This window comes from Lasioglossum baleicum, chromosome 18 (assembly GCF_051020765.1).
Source record: "Lasioglossum baleicum chromosome 18, iyLasBale1, whole genome shotgun sequence".
NCBI lineage: Eukaryota > Metazoa > Arthropoda > Insecta > Hymenoptera > Halictidae > Lasioglossum > Lasioglossum baleicum.
The window spans coordinates 6,930,870-6,947,208 of NC_134946.1; the positions used below are offsets into that span (position 1 = coordinate 6,930,870).

Genomic DNA, 16,339 nt, shown 5'->3' on the forward strand with positions numbered 1-16,339 from the left:
GATACACGAGATCGATGCTCGCATTATTATTTCAAATCGTGCGTACACACGATTATACAGTGACTCCCATTAATATTCGGACGCTCTCAAGAAAACGATAGGTTTACGGAGGTCTAGAAATGACTATTTCACATTATTTTATAAGAATGACAAGAATGCGTCTATCCAAATTTTTGGCCATTTTTCCAATAGTATATACCCTAAGAAATAAATTTGGTAAATAATTCTTCAGGGAAGCATCTTTACAATCTTAACCCTCGCAAGGTAACGTCTAATAATTAATAACACATAAATAGTAAAAAGTGGGGTCTCTTAGACCCCGACAAATGAATTTCATAAATAGCCTCTTTATCTTCCTAAAATACATCCCTCTTATCAAATATTGTGGTTTCGTAGCCGAAACGAGACGATACAGAGGAACTGATAAGATTCCAAAATTGTTATCATTAGACGATGGCTCAATTCTGTTATACCGACACGACGCGGCGGATACACAGAGCCCATTTCTGTTTTCTGTCACCAGATGGGAGGAATGAAAATGGAACTCTAAACGGTACATATATTTCAAAAAATTAGATTCTGCATTTTAATATAAATTAATTTAGCGTGCTTAATTAATTTTTTATTCTGGCACAATTGTCTTCTTAGAAAGACAATTATAATTTACCTTCATGCTTACGTACCCATTTACATTACATTATGACTAACTAATAATTTCGATGTGATCTACTACCCCTGACAAAAGTTACTCGATCAAATAAATCCGAGTGTCTATCACTGTAATTGTTCATATTTTTAATGGGGGAAATGTTTCGATTAACGACGAAAGTAAATGTAGTGACTAGACAGCAGATTTTATGCATGTATTATATGATTTATGACAAAGATGAGTAGGTGTAAAAAACATTAAAAACATTAGACGAATTTAAAAATGATGTTATATAATTTTCAGCCTATTAAACATATTAAGTGATTAACAATATAAAAATGAACACATTTCTTTTTCATAATATGTAGATATACAGAATAAACAAATTAAACACATATTGAAGAAAGAGTATATCACTCTCAAACATTCAGAACATTTTTATGGTAATGTCTACATATTATGTCATTTTCACCTTTTGAAATATTAAAAAGTGCTTTATTCCGCCATTTTAATTTCTTTATAATTCTCTCGTTGAAGTTTAGTTGAAAACCAAATATATCATCATTTCATTAATATTTTTCTAAAATATCATTACCTCTTATAATATATTTATATAATATACAATGAAGTACTACTATTCGTATTTAATATATGCCCAAAACATTCTCGAAACAATTACATTCACGATCTTTGTGCAAAATGAACATTTTTTATCTGAATTGTAACGAACTCGTGCAAAGTAGAAATTGATTTTCTTTCCACTGTTTTTATTCTATTGTGTTTCTTCTACTTATAACTTGTCATAAATGTATAAAACCCTATAGAACGTGGTAATTTTCATTTATAATTAATGATGAAGAGTTGATATTGTTGCTTGCGGGAACCGATTGTGAACACCATCCGGCTCGAGATTTCGCCGGATGTGGTCATCGGATAATTCGAACCCTTAAGTCTCGTTCACATTAATTAACTTATTTAAATTGAGTGGTACACTCGTGTGATTAATCGAACGAGTACTTTTATTTTTGACTTCGACATTTTTCTGTAATTTGATCAGTTCAAATTGCATATTTTCGGAAACGCTTTATATCCGTTTTCTTGTTATGCACTACTGTGTACCATCTCTACTCTAATTACAGCGATGATGAAATGTGTCTTGCCACTGATTCTTGCAGTTAAATAAGTTTTCTTTCTACACGATGTATACGTATACTGTGCAAAAAGAAATACCGTGGAAAGATTCGCATAAAAATTGATTTGCAATCTGGAGTATAGAAGCACATTCACTGAAAACATTTTATATAACAAATGCATAAAAGAAGAGTTAACATAACAAAAAAAAAAGTGAAGGAAAAATTTCTGAAAAAATGAATATTTCATTCATCTCCGTTTTTTGTTATACACGGTACAAAGTATGTATTTGTTTGATTACTTCCGAAACTAAATCGTGCGAATAAGACACGTAAATTCGAATGAAATGAAGTTTAGAAAAAATCACGTTACTGTAAATAAACGTGAAAGAATGCCATGTAAAAAAAAAAACCAGTGGAATTTCGACCCGGCCAGTTTTATTAGTCGGTTTAGTTTCTTAACCAAATGACCCCCAATACAAAACTGAAAAGTGGAAAAGAAGAAAAGAACACGTGCGGGGAAAGGTCTATGTTTACAACCTCTTTCCACTTCAGAGCTTGCCCTGCTATAAATCTTGTGGACAAGTGGCCGAAAATCTAGCGTTGAAAACCGTTTAGCCCTGATTGCCTCTTCCACGATTCTCATATTCGCTCTGAACATAAAGTCTGTTAAAGAAAAGTTTCCGTAGAACGCTATAAAACAGAATAACATTTTCAAAAATAATTCCAAATCGTTTGATTTTTTGGGATTTAAAATATGGACACGATACTAAAAGAAATTATTGTTAATACAAAGAAGTTAGAAATTACTATTAGAATCTTAAAATATTGAATTTGAGAAAGAGTCGCTTTTTACAAAATTACAAAACGCTTTGTAAAAGCGTCCTTTTAATTGTCAACCGTTCATAATTTCTAGCAACGTTATCTAATTTCGATGAAATTTTCAGCATACACTGTAATTAATTGTACAATTGTTAGTGTATAGAACCTGCCATTAATCTACGAAACGTATTTTTTTAATTTCCATTACAAGAGCTCAGAGAAAATCTAATACTTCTTTCGTTATTTCTGCGAATTACAGTTTCCTCAAAATGTTTCTTACACATCACACAGTAAACTGATCTTCCCAAGTTCTTGTAAACTTTCAAGTTACGTACTCTGTTGATTTTTTGAAAAGCTACTCTATTTTAAAGGTTGAATACGTCTTTGATTGTCTGTAGACTCAACATACATACAATTTTCACACTGATATCTATGCAGACATAAAGCTATCAGAAAATTGAAATAACAAAATACGTGAAATTTTAGATCCTATACTATGTATGCTGTAAACGCATACACACATACATTTCGCAGTCACATGGACCTGAAGAAGTATGAAAAAACAGTTAGGCCAGAAGGAGTCAAGTCAATGGAAATCGCGCTGCTTTGTCTAGCGTCCGGGGAAATCCTAAACGACCGGACTACGAACATAAGTCATAAACCATTCGGTTTTTCACCGAATGTCCCTGTCATAAAAAGACCCGCCGCCACCATTTGGCTGATTTCACTGCTTTCACGTGGTCAACAACAGTTTTCATGGTCGTGTTAACGAGTGTACCGATGGTCGTCTTGCCCTCGCCTAAATGCCAGATGTCTCGGACAATAAAGCCTACAAACGCGACAACTTTACCTAGGGGTGAATATACACCTCCGGATCGGTGGAAATTTGTAAGATAAACTTGCCGCAAAATTGTTTATAACGAAGAAAATTGTTGTTAAAGTTTGTGTTTACATCAATACTCATAGAGAAGAGAAAAAGTTTGAAAGGAGCCACATGTCGCAAACAAATAGTTATTGAGATATAAGCTGTTTTTCTTGCAAAATTTCATTGTAGATCATCAGATGTAGATTCACCCATAGAACGGATGACGGATAGAAAATCATTAGTAGAATGGCAGCTGTTATTTGCAATTATACAGAGGATTAGATAATAACCGAGAAAGAAATTGCAGTTCCAGTGTACAGTAAGTACAAAATGCAAATAAAACGTTTTTAAAACCTTTCGAATAAAAATAGACTCTAAGTAAAACCTTCTAATGTCCAATTTATTTGAAAAACATAAGTTTGATCAAATACAAAAATGTGAAATAGGTTTGATACGATTCCTTTGACGTAGAACAATGATAAAAATAAATAGTATCCTCGGTCAGCGCCGGTGAGTGTAAATGACCACAATGCTCGATCATTGGCTGGATCACGTGTTAACTTCCACTATACGAACTTTCAAACTTTTTCTCTTCTGGATGAGTGGAAGGTGTTGATGTAAAAAACAACTTTACCAACAATTTTCTTTGTTATAAACAATTTTGTGGCAAGTTTCTCTTACGAATCTCCACCGATCCAGAGGTGTAGATTCAACCCTAGAACGGATGACCTTTTTATACACCCCGTACAATGACTCCCACTAACATTCGGACATTCGACGACCTTAAAACGACGATAACCTTTTTAATATCGGACCATACGATTTGAACTTTTTTCAGAAGTAAACACAATTGGTTTGCTACACAACTTGAACAAAATTTTTGAGAAAAATTGCAAGCTGTCGGAGTTGCAGAGAAAATTCTAAAAGCTGTATTTCGCAACTTTTTTATGTAGGCTTATATGGAAAATTTAGAAAATGCGTTTCGTAGATCTGTATCGATTAAACATATTCTGAAAATTTTCAGCAGCTTTTTCAACCTCTAACTGCAGTCGATCTAACGATTCTTACATCTTTCAATTTCTGTCGATTTTCCCTGCATCAACCGATTTTGAAGAAACTTTTCAAGAAACTTTCGCAGTACATATAATTGACGCAGATCTACAAATGTATTTCTTAAATTTTCAATATAAATCCACACAAAAAAGTTGTAGAATGTAACTTTTAGTATTTTCTATTATAATTCCGACCAATTGCAATTGTTGAAAAAATTTCTTTTCACAACATGTAGTAAACTAATAGCTCTGCTTCTCAAAATAGTTCAAATCGTATAATAGTCCAATATTTAAAAAGTTATCGGTTTATTGAGAGCGTCCGAATATTAATGGGAGTCACAGTACATAGAACGTTCGATTGATAAATACTATTTATTGAAGCGTATTCAATATTTGAGTCTTACGTTTCCATCGCAGTAATAATGACACAGTATGTACACACGTGTGTCTAGATTTAATTGAAAATATTCTTAATGGGTGAAATTGATTTGCAAAAAAATTGAATTTGACTTGCAAAAGGGTGAAATTGATTTGATACCTTTTACGTATGACACGTGAAGTCGATCTTGACGTAAGCGTAATCTGTTAAAGACTAAATGTTGATATTATTCAACTCACGAGATAATAATGATACGAAGTCGGTAACGTAAACGCTACGAGATCCAATTATTCCCATGGCACTCGACACGCAGCGAACATCATACGTAAGATTACGTTAGAAGTCACGAATAGACGATAAGAAAAAGAGCGCGCACTACGTAGTATGAGCTGCATATCACACGATACTTTCGGCAATCCCATGATTGATCGGGCGAATCGATCATTTTCAAAATTTTATCGGACTGGGTGTATGTTGTATTTCATTTCCTCTTTCCTTTGTCGTCTGTGACAGTGTCGTATGCTTGCAAGTATACATGTATTGGCCATCTACACATCGGACTATCATTATTTCGTCACAATGCACGTGCATATCCCCGAGATGAATTATGCGACTCAAATCGAATAATCTGATAACGGAAATGCGATCATGAGTTCAACTATTGACGATTTTTATAAACCGTTATCGTTCTAGGTCGCTCTATCGTTTGTTGGATTTGTTTGTAGTTTATTTGTAGTTTGTTGGATAAATTATGTATAATAGTATACCATCTATTTTAGATTGAAAGATGTAAAAAATTATCATTTTCCGTGGAGTCGTACAAAATAAAATAGTTGGAACAACAAAATGTACAGATTTTGTACTACCAAAGTCTGTCTATACTGTACATTAATTTAAATACCTGAAAACGCAAGAGTGTTGTTCAATATGTACACATTATTTTTTCGTTCTATTGTGCAGAAAGAAATTTAATAATTTTAAAAATACTTGCAAACGAAATTGCAAACACATCATTGTATTATTTTGAGGTGATTATTATATTAGCGTATATTACAACAACTGTTATTCTTGTATATACGAATACACGAATATGCTCAAGTTTCTTCAGGTAAAAAATTCTTTTCAATTAGAAATTATGCTGTTGCATGTTTTTAATTAGGTTGTTGTTTTAATTGATGAATAGTTAGGTACCTTAACAGTTCAGTAAATGTTCACAGTAATAATGCACTTCTTGGATGTTACGTGAACTGTTAACGTATCTCTTACGACGATCTTAGTTTCATGTTACAAATGAAAAACATTCATATCGATATCTCGAATAGTTCCGTAGAGAACGGTACATATAAATATAAGCAAACAGTGCAAACACACAGGTACGCGCATTGTATTAGCAACGATAAGAACATAACAAAGTTGTTGTATAGCACTGATATTAGTTTGATTCAACTTTTATATTATATAATATATTGTATAGGATAAAATCAATATATCCGGACGCTTGAATATACAGAGTGGATTTTGAATGCAACATGATCTGAACAAACATATTCTAATCAGAACAATTTAAGGTAATACTTTATGCAGGTATGTATATTGGAAAATGTTTGTAACCTAATAGTCATTTATAGACTTTATAAATATCTAAATATGCAAATCTATAAAGAGATTGATCTATTATTTGATAGTCTTTTTATTTGGCTATTCAGTAAAAAGTAATTTTTATCGGAAAATATGAATAAATCAATGCTACTCGATTATTAAAATTAAACATAAGAAACGAACGATTTATAATAGAAATGATTCGAGATAAGTAGATAGAGAGGATCTTTATGCAAAATAAAAATTTTCTACCTGATTTGCAACAAACTAGATCGAAATAGAAATCGATTTTCTTTCTTGATACATATAATAGGCTGAAAATAATATGATAATACGTTTAAATTCTTCGAATGATTCTACTGTTTTAAATTACACCTATTCATTTTTTTCATAAATGTATAAAATCCGCTGTCTAGAGATAAGAAACATTAACTTATTTGAAATCTCCACATTCACTTCGAATCTTTTAGCAAACAAATGTTCTATGATAAGATCGAGCAACAACATACATATGTAATTTGAATAAGAAATGAATGTTTGAAGAAAGATGTGACACACTGATGTTGGTATAGTACAATAACAAACACTTTTTTCGTAGTTCCGAGAAAAGTGAAGCAGGCGCTATGATTTCGTTTGAGTAACCTCTGAATCTACCTAAACATTAAATGTAAACTATCAATTCGATATCTCAACCTGCTTGAAAACATACATACACATACCAACTTGATGCTCGTTCTGTACGCATGTAAAATTTTAGCTTCTATCAAAAACGTTTAATTTTATCTTCAAAAATAATTTTTATCCATCGTACATAAATATGGAATATTAATCGAAACTCTGTAGAAATGTACAAAATAAGTAAATCGTAAAAACGAATATAACTGTACATAATTTTGCACAACATTGTCGCGATTATTGCAATATTTAGCGAAATTCTAAAAACGAAACATACAAAGTATGTAAAAGTATTAAAACATACATAATACAAAACTTATTGTTAGATCTCTTACTTACATATAGAATTGATGAAAGTACGAATTCGGACTGCCTCTACTATGACTAGACATAAAGGCTCAAAACTTGACCTTGGTTTTTCATCTGAAGCAATCTTTTCAGATTATTTTGTACTAAATATAGTCATAGTTCTGTCGGAAGTTACGGGCGTATGTGTTTGCGTATATGTACAACGTTCGCCAAAAACTAGTCTTTACAACTTGTGTAGAATGAATAACGGCTATCTGGCTACGCGTAGTTAACAGAATATCAATTAATAAGATTATTATTAATTTATTACATAAATAAAAATAATGTAACACCTATGTGATGTAATGTGAGCTATGTACATGTAATAATATTGTACTTGCTAAATAAACCAATCGGTTTAAAGCAATAATAAATGTTATTACCAGACTGCGGATCTTTATGCATTTGGGTATTTATTTATATTATTGATTTATATATGTATAGCATACATTAGTGTATAACACTTTACAAATAATAATGAAGTATATATCATTATAATATACTTTATGCATTTATGAAGACATCAATTGGGTGAGATATAAAACAGTAATGGATTAGTAAAATTCAAGAATATTGTAGTGTTTTTAACGTAACAAAGTCATTAAGAGATGAGATCAGTTTTTATTTTATTCCTGCTTTTCACAATCAGTGCAGAATATTTTTATTTTAACAGTAAAAATAGTGTTATACATTATTTTCAACTTATTACATGTATTAAGAAAGGAAATAAATGACTGTTTCACTCCAGTTTGTTGCAATTAGGTTAGAAAATTTCTATTTTGTATAAAGATCCGCTGTCTAATAATAATGAATCTAGGTGAATTCTAATCGAAGCTGCGATTCCATTAGATTCCTAATTCTTGCAATTGCGAAACTAATATTTATTGCAATTATTACGTTTGCTTCGTATGTATATTAATAATTTCAAATATTTTTAACGTTAACCGTATCACGACTGGTCAAATGACCGGTTTTACATTTCTTATTTTTTACTTATTAAAATTATAAAGATGCTTTCATTAGATATTATTCAATAAATTTCTTTATTTAATCACGTATTATTATAAAAATTGTACAAAATCTAAATAAGTTCAGTCTTGTCATTTTTATAAAACAATGTGTATCCGGCACATTTTGTAGCCGGTACCGTTATTGTTAAGAGAAATACGATGATATTTATATACGTACGCGAATGGGAGAAGTATATTTCTTGAAAATAAATTAACTTGAATTGATGATACAGTTGAGATAAGTGCATTAGTTGAAAGAAATTATTGAATTTTCGTTGAAAGAAAGATTTTTATAAAATACAAATATGTATATTGAACGGGCTACGAAATGTATTAATACGGTACTGTGCACGGTGACCATTTACGCGACGCGCATGCGCCTTCCGTCAAAACTCGATAGCTGATTCGCAACTGCCGCATACTTTCAAGTTGGCTAGTCTGCAGGCCTTTGTTCGCACTGTTCGCAGAGACGACGGTTAGTTCGTCAGCAGTTTTGAACGCACGGACCGCACGGTTAGTCGATTCCATTCGTCTGTCCAGAATCATTGAAGAGCACAAGTCGACACGCTGATCTATCCGACCGGTCTAATTCAACTGTTTTCGTTCGTAGTCTTTAGATAACAATTGAAAAGTAAGTACTGTCAAACACGAGTTTATATTCCATCAATACCGTTCGGCCATATTTGCCGGTAATCGCAATGCTTTATTTTATAAATACGCACGTGCATATCTATTATGCGCTTAACTATTCGCGCAAACATTCAATTGTCAATTCGTCCAAAATTTCATTTGTTATTACTGAAATTCAATGTTAGTCTGTGTTAATGTACATATTACTATTGCGTTTAAAATCGTCATTGCTATGTAGTTCTATAAATGTAACACATTTTTTACGCGAATCGTATTGGCAGGTAAACTCTAAATAATGGTAGGTCAAAGAAAAACAACAGACAACACTGTTTTGCTGAATTCCAATACTTCGTACCGAATCTCGGAAACGTGGTTGACGCTTATGTAAATGTGCTTATACAACTGTATAAATATACATACGTATATCGTGCAAGCACTGTTTTAAACTGATCTGTTTTAACTTTAACATGCCGATTGTACCGATAAGACATTTTAATTATCGTGAAACAATTAATTATCGTATTGAAAATTTTCTAATCGTTGTATTTCCATTTATTACGTTTACTAACGTAACTTGCTTACACATGTCGAAGCGAATTAAGACATCTGCATAACAGTATTTTACATGTAATAGTTTGTTAATTGATTTGTTTAACAGTAAGAATCGTACTGGCATTTGAACCTTGAAGCTTAACATAAAACTGCAATATGTATAGATTATATTATCGTAGAAACAGTTAGGTAAACAATTAGTGGTTGAAATGTATTATATTATGCAAAAAATTATGAACTTGTTTCAATACAATAGAATAGTTTCAATATGTTTGAGAAATAAAGGAAATACATATTATTTTTACTTGTACATATACAAGAAGATCAGGTTATTTTTAAATATTTCTATTATCTATTCATTAAAATATGAATATTACATTTTTGTAATTATTTTTATAACCATATATGAATATATAGTATTTAAAAACATTAAATCGTTTTTGCATAATAATATATAAATTTCTAGTTGAATTATTTCCTAAAAATTGTATTCATCGTACTATTTGTGCAGGTTAAAATGGATGACGATTGGGGTAACACTCAAATTTCTACCTCAGATTCAAATAATGTAAGTATATACCGTTTTCAATTGAATAAAAAAATTTCATAATTGCATACGATACTTAAACTTGTTTGTCATTTTTTTGTGAAAATGACAGTTTGACGACGGTGGACATAGCTATGGAAAAGGACGAGGGTTCATAGCCCAAGATAATAACAACGATGAGTGGGGACCAGGAAAAAAAAGTTACGAAGATGAAAGTACCAACAACTACGCAAATAATGACAACAGTTGGCCATCTAACGATAACAGCAACGATTTTGGAAGATCTGGCAGAGGAGGCGGCAGAGGAGGTGGTAGAGGAGATTATAGAGGAGGTAGAGGAGGTAGGGGAGGATTTAATAGTCGCAATAGGGATGACGATGACGGTGATGGAAATAGTGGCAGAGGTGGATACAGAGGCCGCAACAGAGATGACGATGATGGAAACAGTGGTGGTAGAGGTGGCAGAGGTGGATATAGAGGTCGCAATAGAGATGACGACGATGATGGAAACAGTGGTGGTAGAGGCGGCCGAGGTGGATATAGAGGAGGTCGCAACAGAGATGACAACGACGATGGGAACAGTGGTGGCAGAGGTGGCTACGGCGGTGGCAGAGGTGGTGGATATAGAGGAGGTCGGAATAGGGACAATGATGATGACAACGGTGGTGGTGGCTACAGACGAACAAATAATTATGGAGATGATGACAACGGTGATAGGCCTAGAAGAAAGTTTGGTGGGGATAATGATAATGACGACGGTGAAGGAGAAAAGAAACCTAAAGAAATTTACATTCCGCCAGAATTGGCTTCAGACGATAGTTTATTTGAAAACGGTGTCTCTGTTGGTATTAATTTTGATAAATATGACAACATTGACGTTAGAGTAAGCGGAGACAATGCACCTAATCCGATAGATAATTTTGAAACAACTGGTCTTAGAGCTATAATATTAGAAAATATTAAAAAATCAGGATATTCAAAGCCGACTCCAGTGCAGAAACATGCTTTACCCATTATAATGGGAGGTCGTGATTTAATGGCTTGCGCACAAACAGGATCAGGGAAAACTGCTGCATTTGCAATTCCTATAATCAATACGTTATTGGAGAAGCAGAAGGACTTAGAAATATCTTCGTTTAGTTGCGAACCGCAAGTTGTTATTGTATCGCCTACTCGTGAGCTTACTATACAAATTTGGCAGCAGATAGTTAAATTTTCATTGAATTCTATTTTGAAGACTGTCGTTGCATACGGAGGAACATCTGTGCAACATCAAAGTGCAAAACTTGCTGCAGGTTGTCACATCCTTGTGGCAACACCTGGAAGATTATTAGATTTTGTAGACAGAGGCAAAATCAAATTTTCTTCTGTTCGATTTCTTGTATTGGACGAAGCGGATCGTATGTTAGACATGGGATTTTTACCTAACATCGAAAGAATTGTGGATCACGAGACAATGGTTCCGTTAGAGGAGAGACAGACATTAATGTTCTCAGCTACTTTTCCAGACGAAGTGCAGCATTTAGCGAAGAGATTTTTAAACAACTACCTGTTCCTTGCAGTTGGCATTGTAGGCGGAGCATGCACAGATGTTGCGCAAAACTTTTACGAAGTCGAAAAATGCAAAAAGCAAAATATGTTGAGAGATATTTTGGAAAGAGAAAAAGATGCGGGTACATTAGATGGCACATTAATATTTGTAGAGATGAAAAGGAAGGTTGATTTCATCGCAGTGTTCTTATCTGAAAATAATTATCCTGCAACTACTATACATGGCGATAGATTTCAAAGTCAAAGGGAACAAGCTTTATCTGATTTTAAAACAGGAAAAATGGCTATTTTAGTAGCTACAGCAGTTGCTGCTAGAGGCTTGGATATAAAAAATGTTTCGCATGTTATTAATTTTGATTTGCCAAAAAGTATCGACGAATATGTCCATCGAATTGGTAGAACTGGTCGTGTGGGCAATCGTGGAAGAGCAACATCATTTTTTGATCCCGAAGATGATTCATCTCTGCGAGGTGATCTTGTGAGGATATTAAAGCAGGCGAATCAGCCTGTTCCGGACTGGATGGTATGCGGAAACTCTAAGCGAAGCTTTATGCCTGGTAGAGGAAACCAATTTGGCGGAGAAGATATCAGAGATGTAAGTCAATAATAATAATAATAATTAGATTGTGCAATCTTATGCATTTATATCATGTACATTCATATATCAAAAGATTTATTGAAATCAGAAATTGAAATCGAGAGATAGAATTCATATAAAATTTTATAGTCAAATAATAATTGCAATAGTTTAAATGTGTGTTATATTTATATATTTTTCTTTGCTACAGTTCGAACCGGAGGGTGAAAAATACGGCGAAGACTCATATGCGCCTACTGCAGTAGCCAATGAGCCAGAAGAAAGCTGGTAGAAGACTACTCTCCCACCTACGTATGTCTGTCATGTTAGCATCAGAAAAAGGGTACTATGCGTTTTTTCCTCCATTTGTTTCACTTCATCAGAGGTACAATGTTGTTCTTCTAAGTACGTCTATAGACATGGCCGTTTATGTATCATAGTATGTATATTCAGTTGATTTTTGTTTTTTTTCCTATTTGTTCCGACAGTAGTCTGTGATGTATTTTAAAAATAAAAACATAGACTGTGCCGCCGTGTACCTCCTTCGAAGTAGATTAAGTACAAAATAACGGGACAATGTTACCTTTGTTGATGCGACGGGTTTAATTTTAAGAGATACATATTATATAGTTTACGAAATCTCATTTAATCGGCATTCAACGATGCAGTATCATTATAGTACTTTACCGTCGATCGTACAAACGTTAGTTTCTAAGAAGTTATAAGAAGATGATAAAATGGTAGAAAGCATATTTTATTTTATAAAATGATACTATCTAATATTATGTTAAGTGTTTTATACGTTTCCGTTTTGTAATAAAATATTAAAACAAAGCTGTTATTCAATTGTTCTACATACTTATCCAATAGAATAAGACTCTTTTTAGATTTTAAATTTATCAGAAAATTTTATTGCAAAAATAGAAATGTTCGTACATACCGTCGTTCATGGCCATGTCCATCAGATGCAAATCCTCGTCATTAAGAAGGGATGAAAGAAAACCATCGGTGGTTTGATTAATCGAGTCGGAAGTTGGTGTATGGTAGTACATCATATCTCCAGGTTCAGATTTATATGCAGCTCCGCTCTCTGCGCCCATTGGTTCGCTACTGTTTGTCAAATTCATTGATGTTGCTACGGCCGAACCCAAGTTCGATGATCCACCTGTAGCAATGAGTATTTCAGTTTAAAAAGATTAGATGACAAGTATTATGCTTTTCTACTTACATTTCTATTTTTACGAATAGTACTAAACAGGATATAAGACATTTTTTTTGCATCTTAATGTCTTTATATTTTAACGCAGGGTTGGACACATTTCATTTGAAATAAGATAACAAATAATCATTTGAAATAATTAATTATTTTAAATATCAGATGATTGCACAAGTTCTGCCCGCGCACACGATTTTCATAGATATCGCAAACTGTACTGCATGACGGAGTGTAAAAAAATTACTGTATAGTCACCATGCTTTTCTAATTGTAGAAAATAATATTTTATTTCAATTAGATTGTTCAAATAGGTAATTACAATGTAATAACAATTTCACCTCAAGAAGAGGTTATTGAAGTAACTAAATTAATTATGAAATTTAGATATGCTAATTTTTGTAGTTAAACGATTAAAGTGTACACGAAATAAACAGAATTATTTAATATTAATATATATATTAAGCTAATATAATATTAATATATTCTGTTAATATGTGTGTGTATATTGAGTTAATATAATATGGGCCATTCAACGCTAACAATAAATGACCAACGTTTAATGCAGACATCGTGGATTTGTATGGAACAAGTAGTATCTCTCAAATTCAATTTCAAAGTTTTAGGTATAAAACACAGTTTATTTCGTGTGGGTATCTGTAACACCGTTAAAGTTATGTTTTCAAAAAAAGTTGGATGCTGGTTTTTTGACTCTTATAACACAGAAAGTTAAGCAATATTAAGAAATGTAGACTACGGATGTTTATGCAATTTTCAATTTTTGTAGCCAAATTTTAAGAAAGTGGAGTCGTATGAAATGTTATTTTTAGTGGTAGTAGTCATTGTACATATAAAATAAATAAAAATCGCACTAAATTCCGTGGAATTTTATTTTCTAACATTTTTCTTGAAAATTTTTTGAAGCCATACATACACAAAGATCCGCAGTGTAGTGATCATTATTAAACTGTGGATTTTTATGCAAAATAAAGATTGTCTGTATTATTAACTATACGACACAGGAGCTACATAGACATATTTGTTTCTTTTCTTAATAATTTGATTGAGTTGAAAACAATACAATGGTATTCTTAAATTCTTTAAATGTTCTTGCTGTTTTCCATTTGATTCACTGATTTTTGTTATAATCATAAATGCATAAAATCCCCAGTCTAGTGATCATTTAGCGTAGAATGATCCCATAGTACAAGATTGTCCCATAAGCAAGTAAAGAAAATGATTGTTACTCTGATTCTTACACTTGTTTCGTACATCTTATATTTTTTTTATCTTACATTAGCGCAATTAAAGTGGTTACGTACTCACCCACGTTATGGTAGGGGCTCGTGGAATTAAGATCACCCACGGGTGGTGCCAAAGTGGCATTATGCAGCAGTACATTACGCTGCGCTTCATAATGACTGTGGCTTATACCGTGCCCTGGGTACCCAGGATGTGCAGAATGTGTAAAATGGTCTGGTGCACCAGGTAGTGACAAAAGGGATGCCAAATCTTGCCACCGTTGTTCCACGCTCATTGCACGCACGAATGGCATGCGACCCTAAAACATACAAAATAGCAATTAAAACTAACAATCATTTCCTTATTCCGACATTTGCCGAGACGATCATCTTTCTTATCGAAGTAACACAAATTGTTTACAATGTCTTCATTGATGTATGTACATAACAGTATCTTATTTTGATGATTTTTAATCGTAAACAATATAAAATCAATTTGCGGGCGTATATACAGTATATAAATTTTCATTAAGGGCGCAAATAAAAAAGTTTTAAAAAATGCCTTTTTCACTTTTGCATGTAACCTTGTAAATTATAATTTTTGGAAAATCTTTTTTGCATATCAGTTCGTAAACCAATGCTTCTAATTGATTATAAAAAATCAGGTCGTTTGATACAATTGTAAAAAAGTTATTCTATTATAAGGAGCGTGCGAATACTTTTTACACCCACTGTACATTAATGCAATGGATGCCATAGAACGGTTATAGCGAAATGAAGATCTAGAATAATTAATAATTCGTATTATTAACTTTTACCACTGCTATGAATAAAACAACTGACCACTCAACACTCCAACACTCAAGATTCGTGTAACAATCAAAATGTTAAGTGTTATTATAGTCTTATTGTAATGTATAATGTCTTGTTAATACACTACGGATCTTTATGAAATGATGGCTTTTGAAAATTTTCAAAAAATGCTAGTACATAAACTACGACAGAATTCAGTACATTATAGATTTTAGTTATAGATTTTAATTGATTTCAGATCTAAAAAGACTACTCCCACGGAAAATAAGATTTGATTTGAGTTTCTTAAAATTCGTCTAGAAAAATTGCAAATTGCATAAACATCCGCAGTCTAATGATAATACTTTAATAATCAAGTATTTGAGAATATTTTAATAACAAAGTAAGTGAAATTTATAAGAATACTTCACTAATAATGCACATAAGTCGAAGGTATACCATTGGAGATATCATCGAGGAATCGTACTGTATACGCGACCTTTTTTTTTCAGTTTCGTAATTTCCATAATTTGATTCGAAACCCGACATTCGATCGTAATCGGCGCGCATCGTTATTCGTGCTACAGAATACTTTTGACACGAGGCACCAAAGTCATTAATATCGGGGAAGCCTTTACATGTGGGCAACGCCTATGCAACCAGCAGGGTTTCTGTCTTGGAATCCGAACATCCACTAGTTGACATTT

General features: G+C 32.7%; 2 protein-coding genes across 12 annotated transcripts in view; one reads left to right on the top strand and one right to left on the bottom strand.

The window, feature by feature from the left end:
* Nucleotides 1-16,339, bottom strand: part of Cnc (NFE2 like bZIP transcription factor cap-n-collar) — a 184,870-nt gene that overhangs the window by 27,441 nt on the left and 141,090 nt on the right. For all 11 annotated transcript variants that reach the window (XM_076442745.1, XM_076442748.1, XM_076442740.1 and 8 more), the window contains 2 exons: nt 14,926-15,160; nt 13,327-13,551 (listed from right to left, as the gene is read on the bottom strand). In XM_076442745.1, coding sequence (XP_076298860.1) covers nt 13,327-13,551; nt 14,926-15,160 — 460 coding nt within the window. The remainder of the gene's footprint in view (nt 1-13,326; nt 13,552-14,925; nt 15,161-16,339) is intronic.
* Nucleotides 8,956-13,220, top strand: Vas (ATP-dependent RNA helicase vasa). Its single transcript, XM_076442756.1, has 4 exons — nt 8,956-9,160; nt 10,223-10,279; nt 10,371-12,404; nt 12,598-13,220. Exons 2-4 carry the CDS (start codon nt 10,229-10,231, stop codon nt 12,676-12,678), a joined length of 2,166 nt encoding a protein of 721 aa, XP_076298871.1. The 5' UTR covers nt 8,956-9,160; nt 10,223-10,228; the 3' UTR covers nt 12,679-13,220.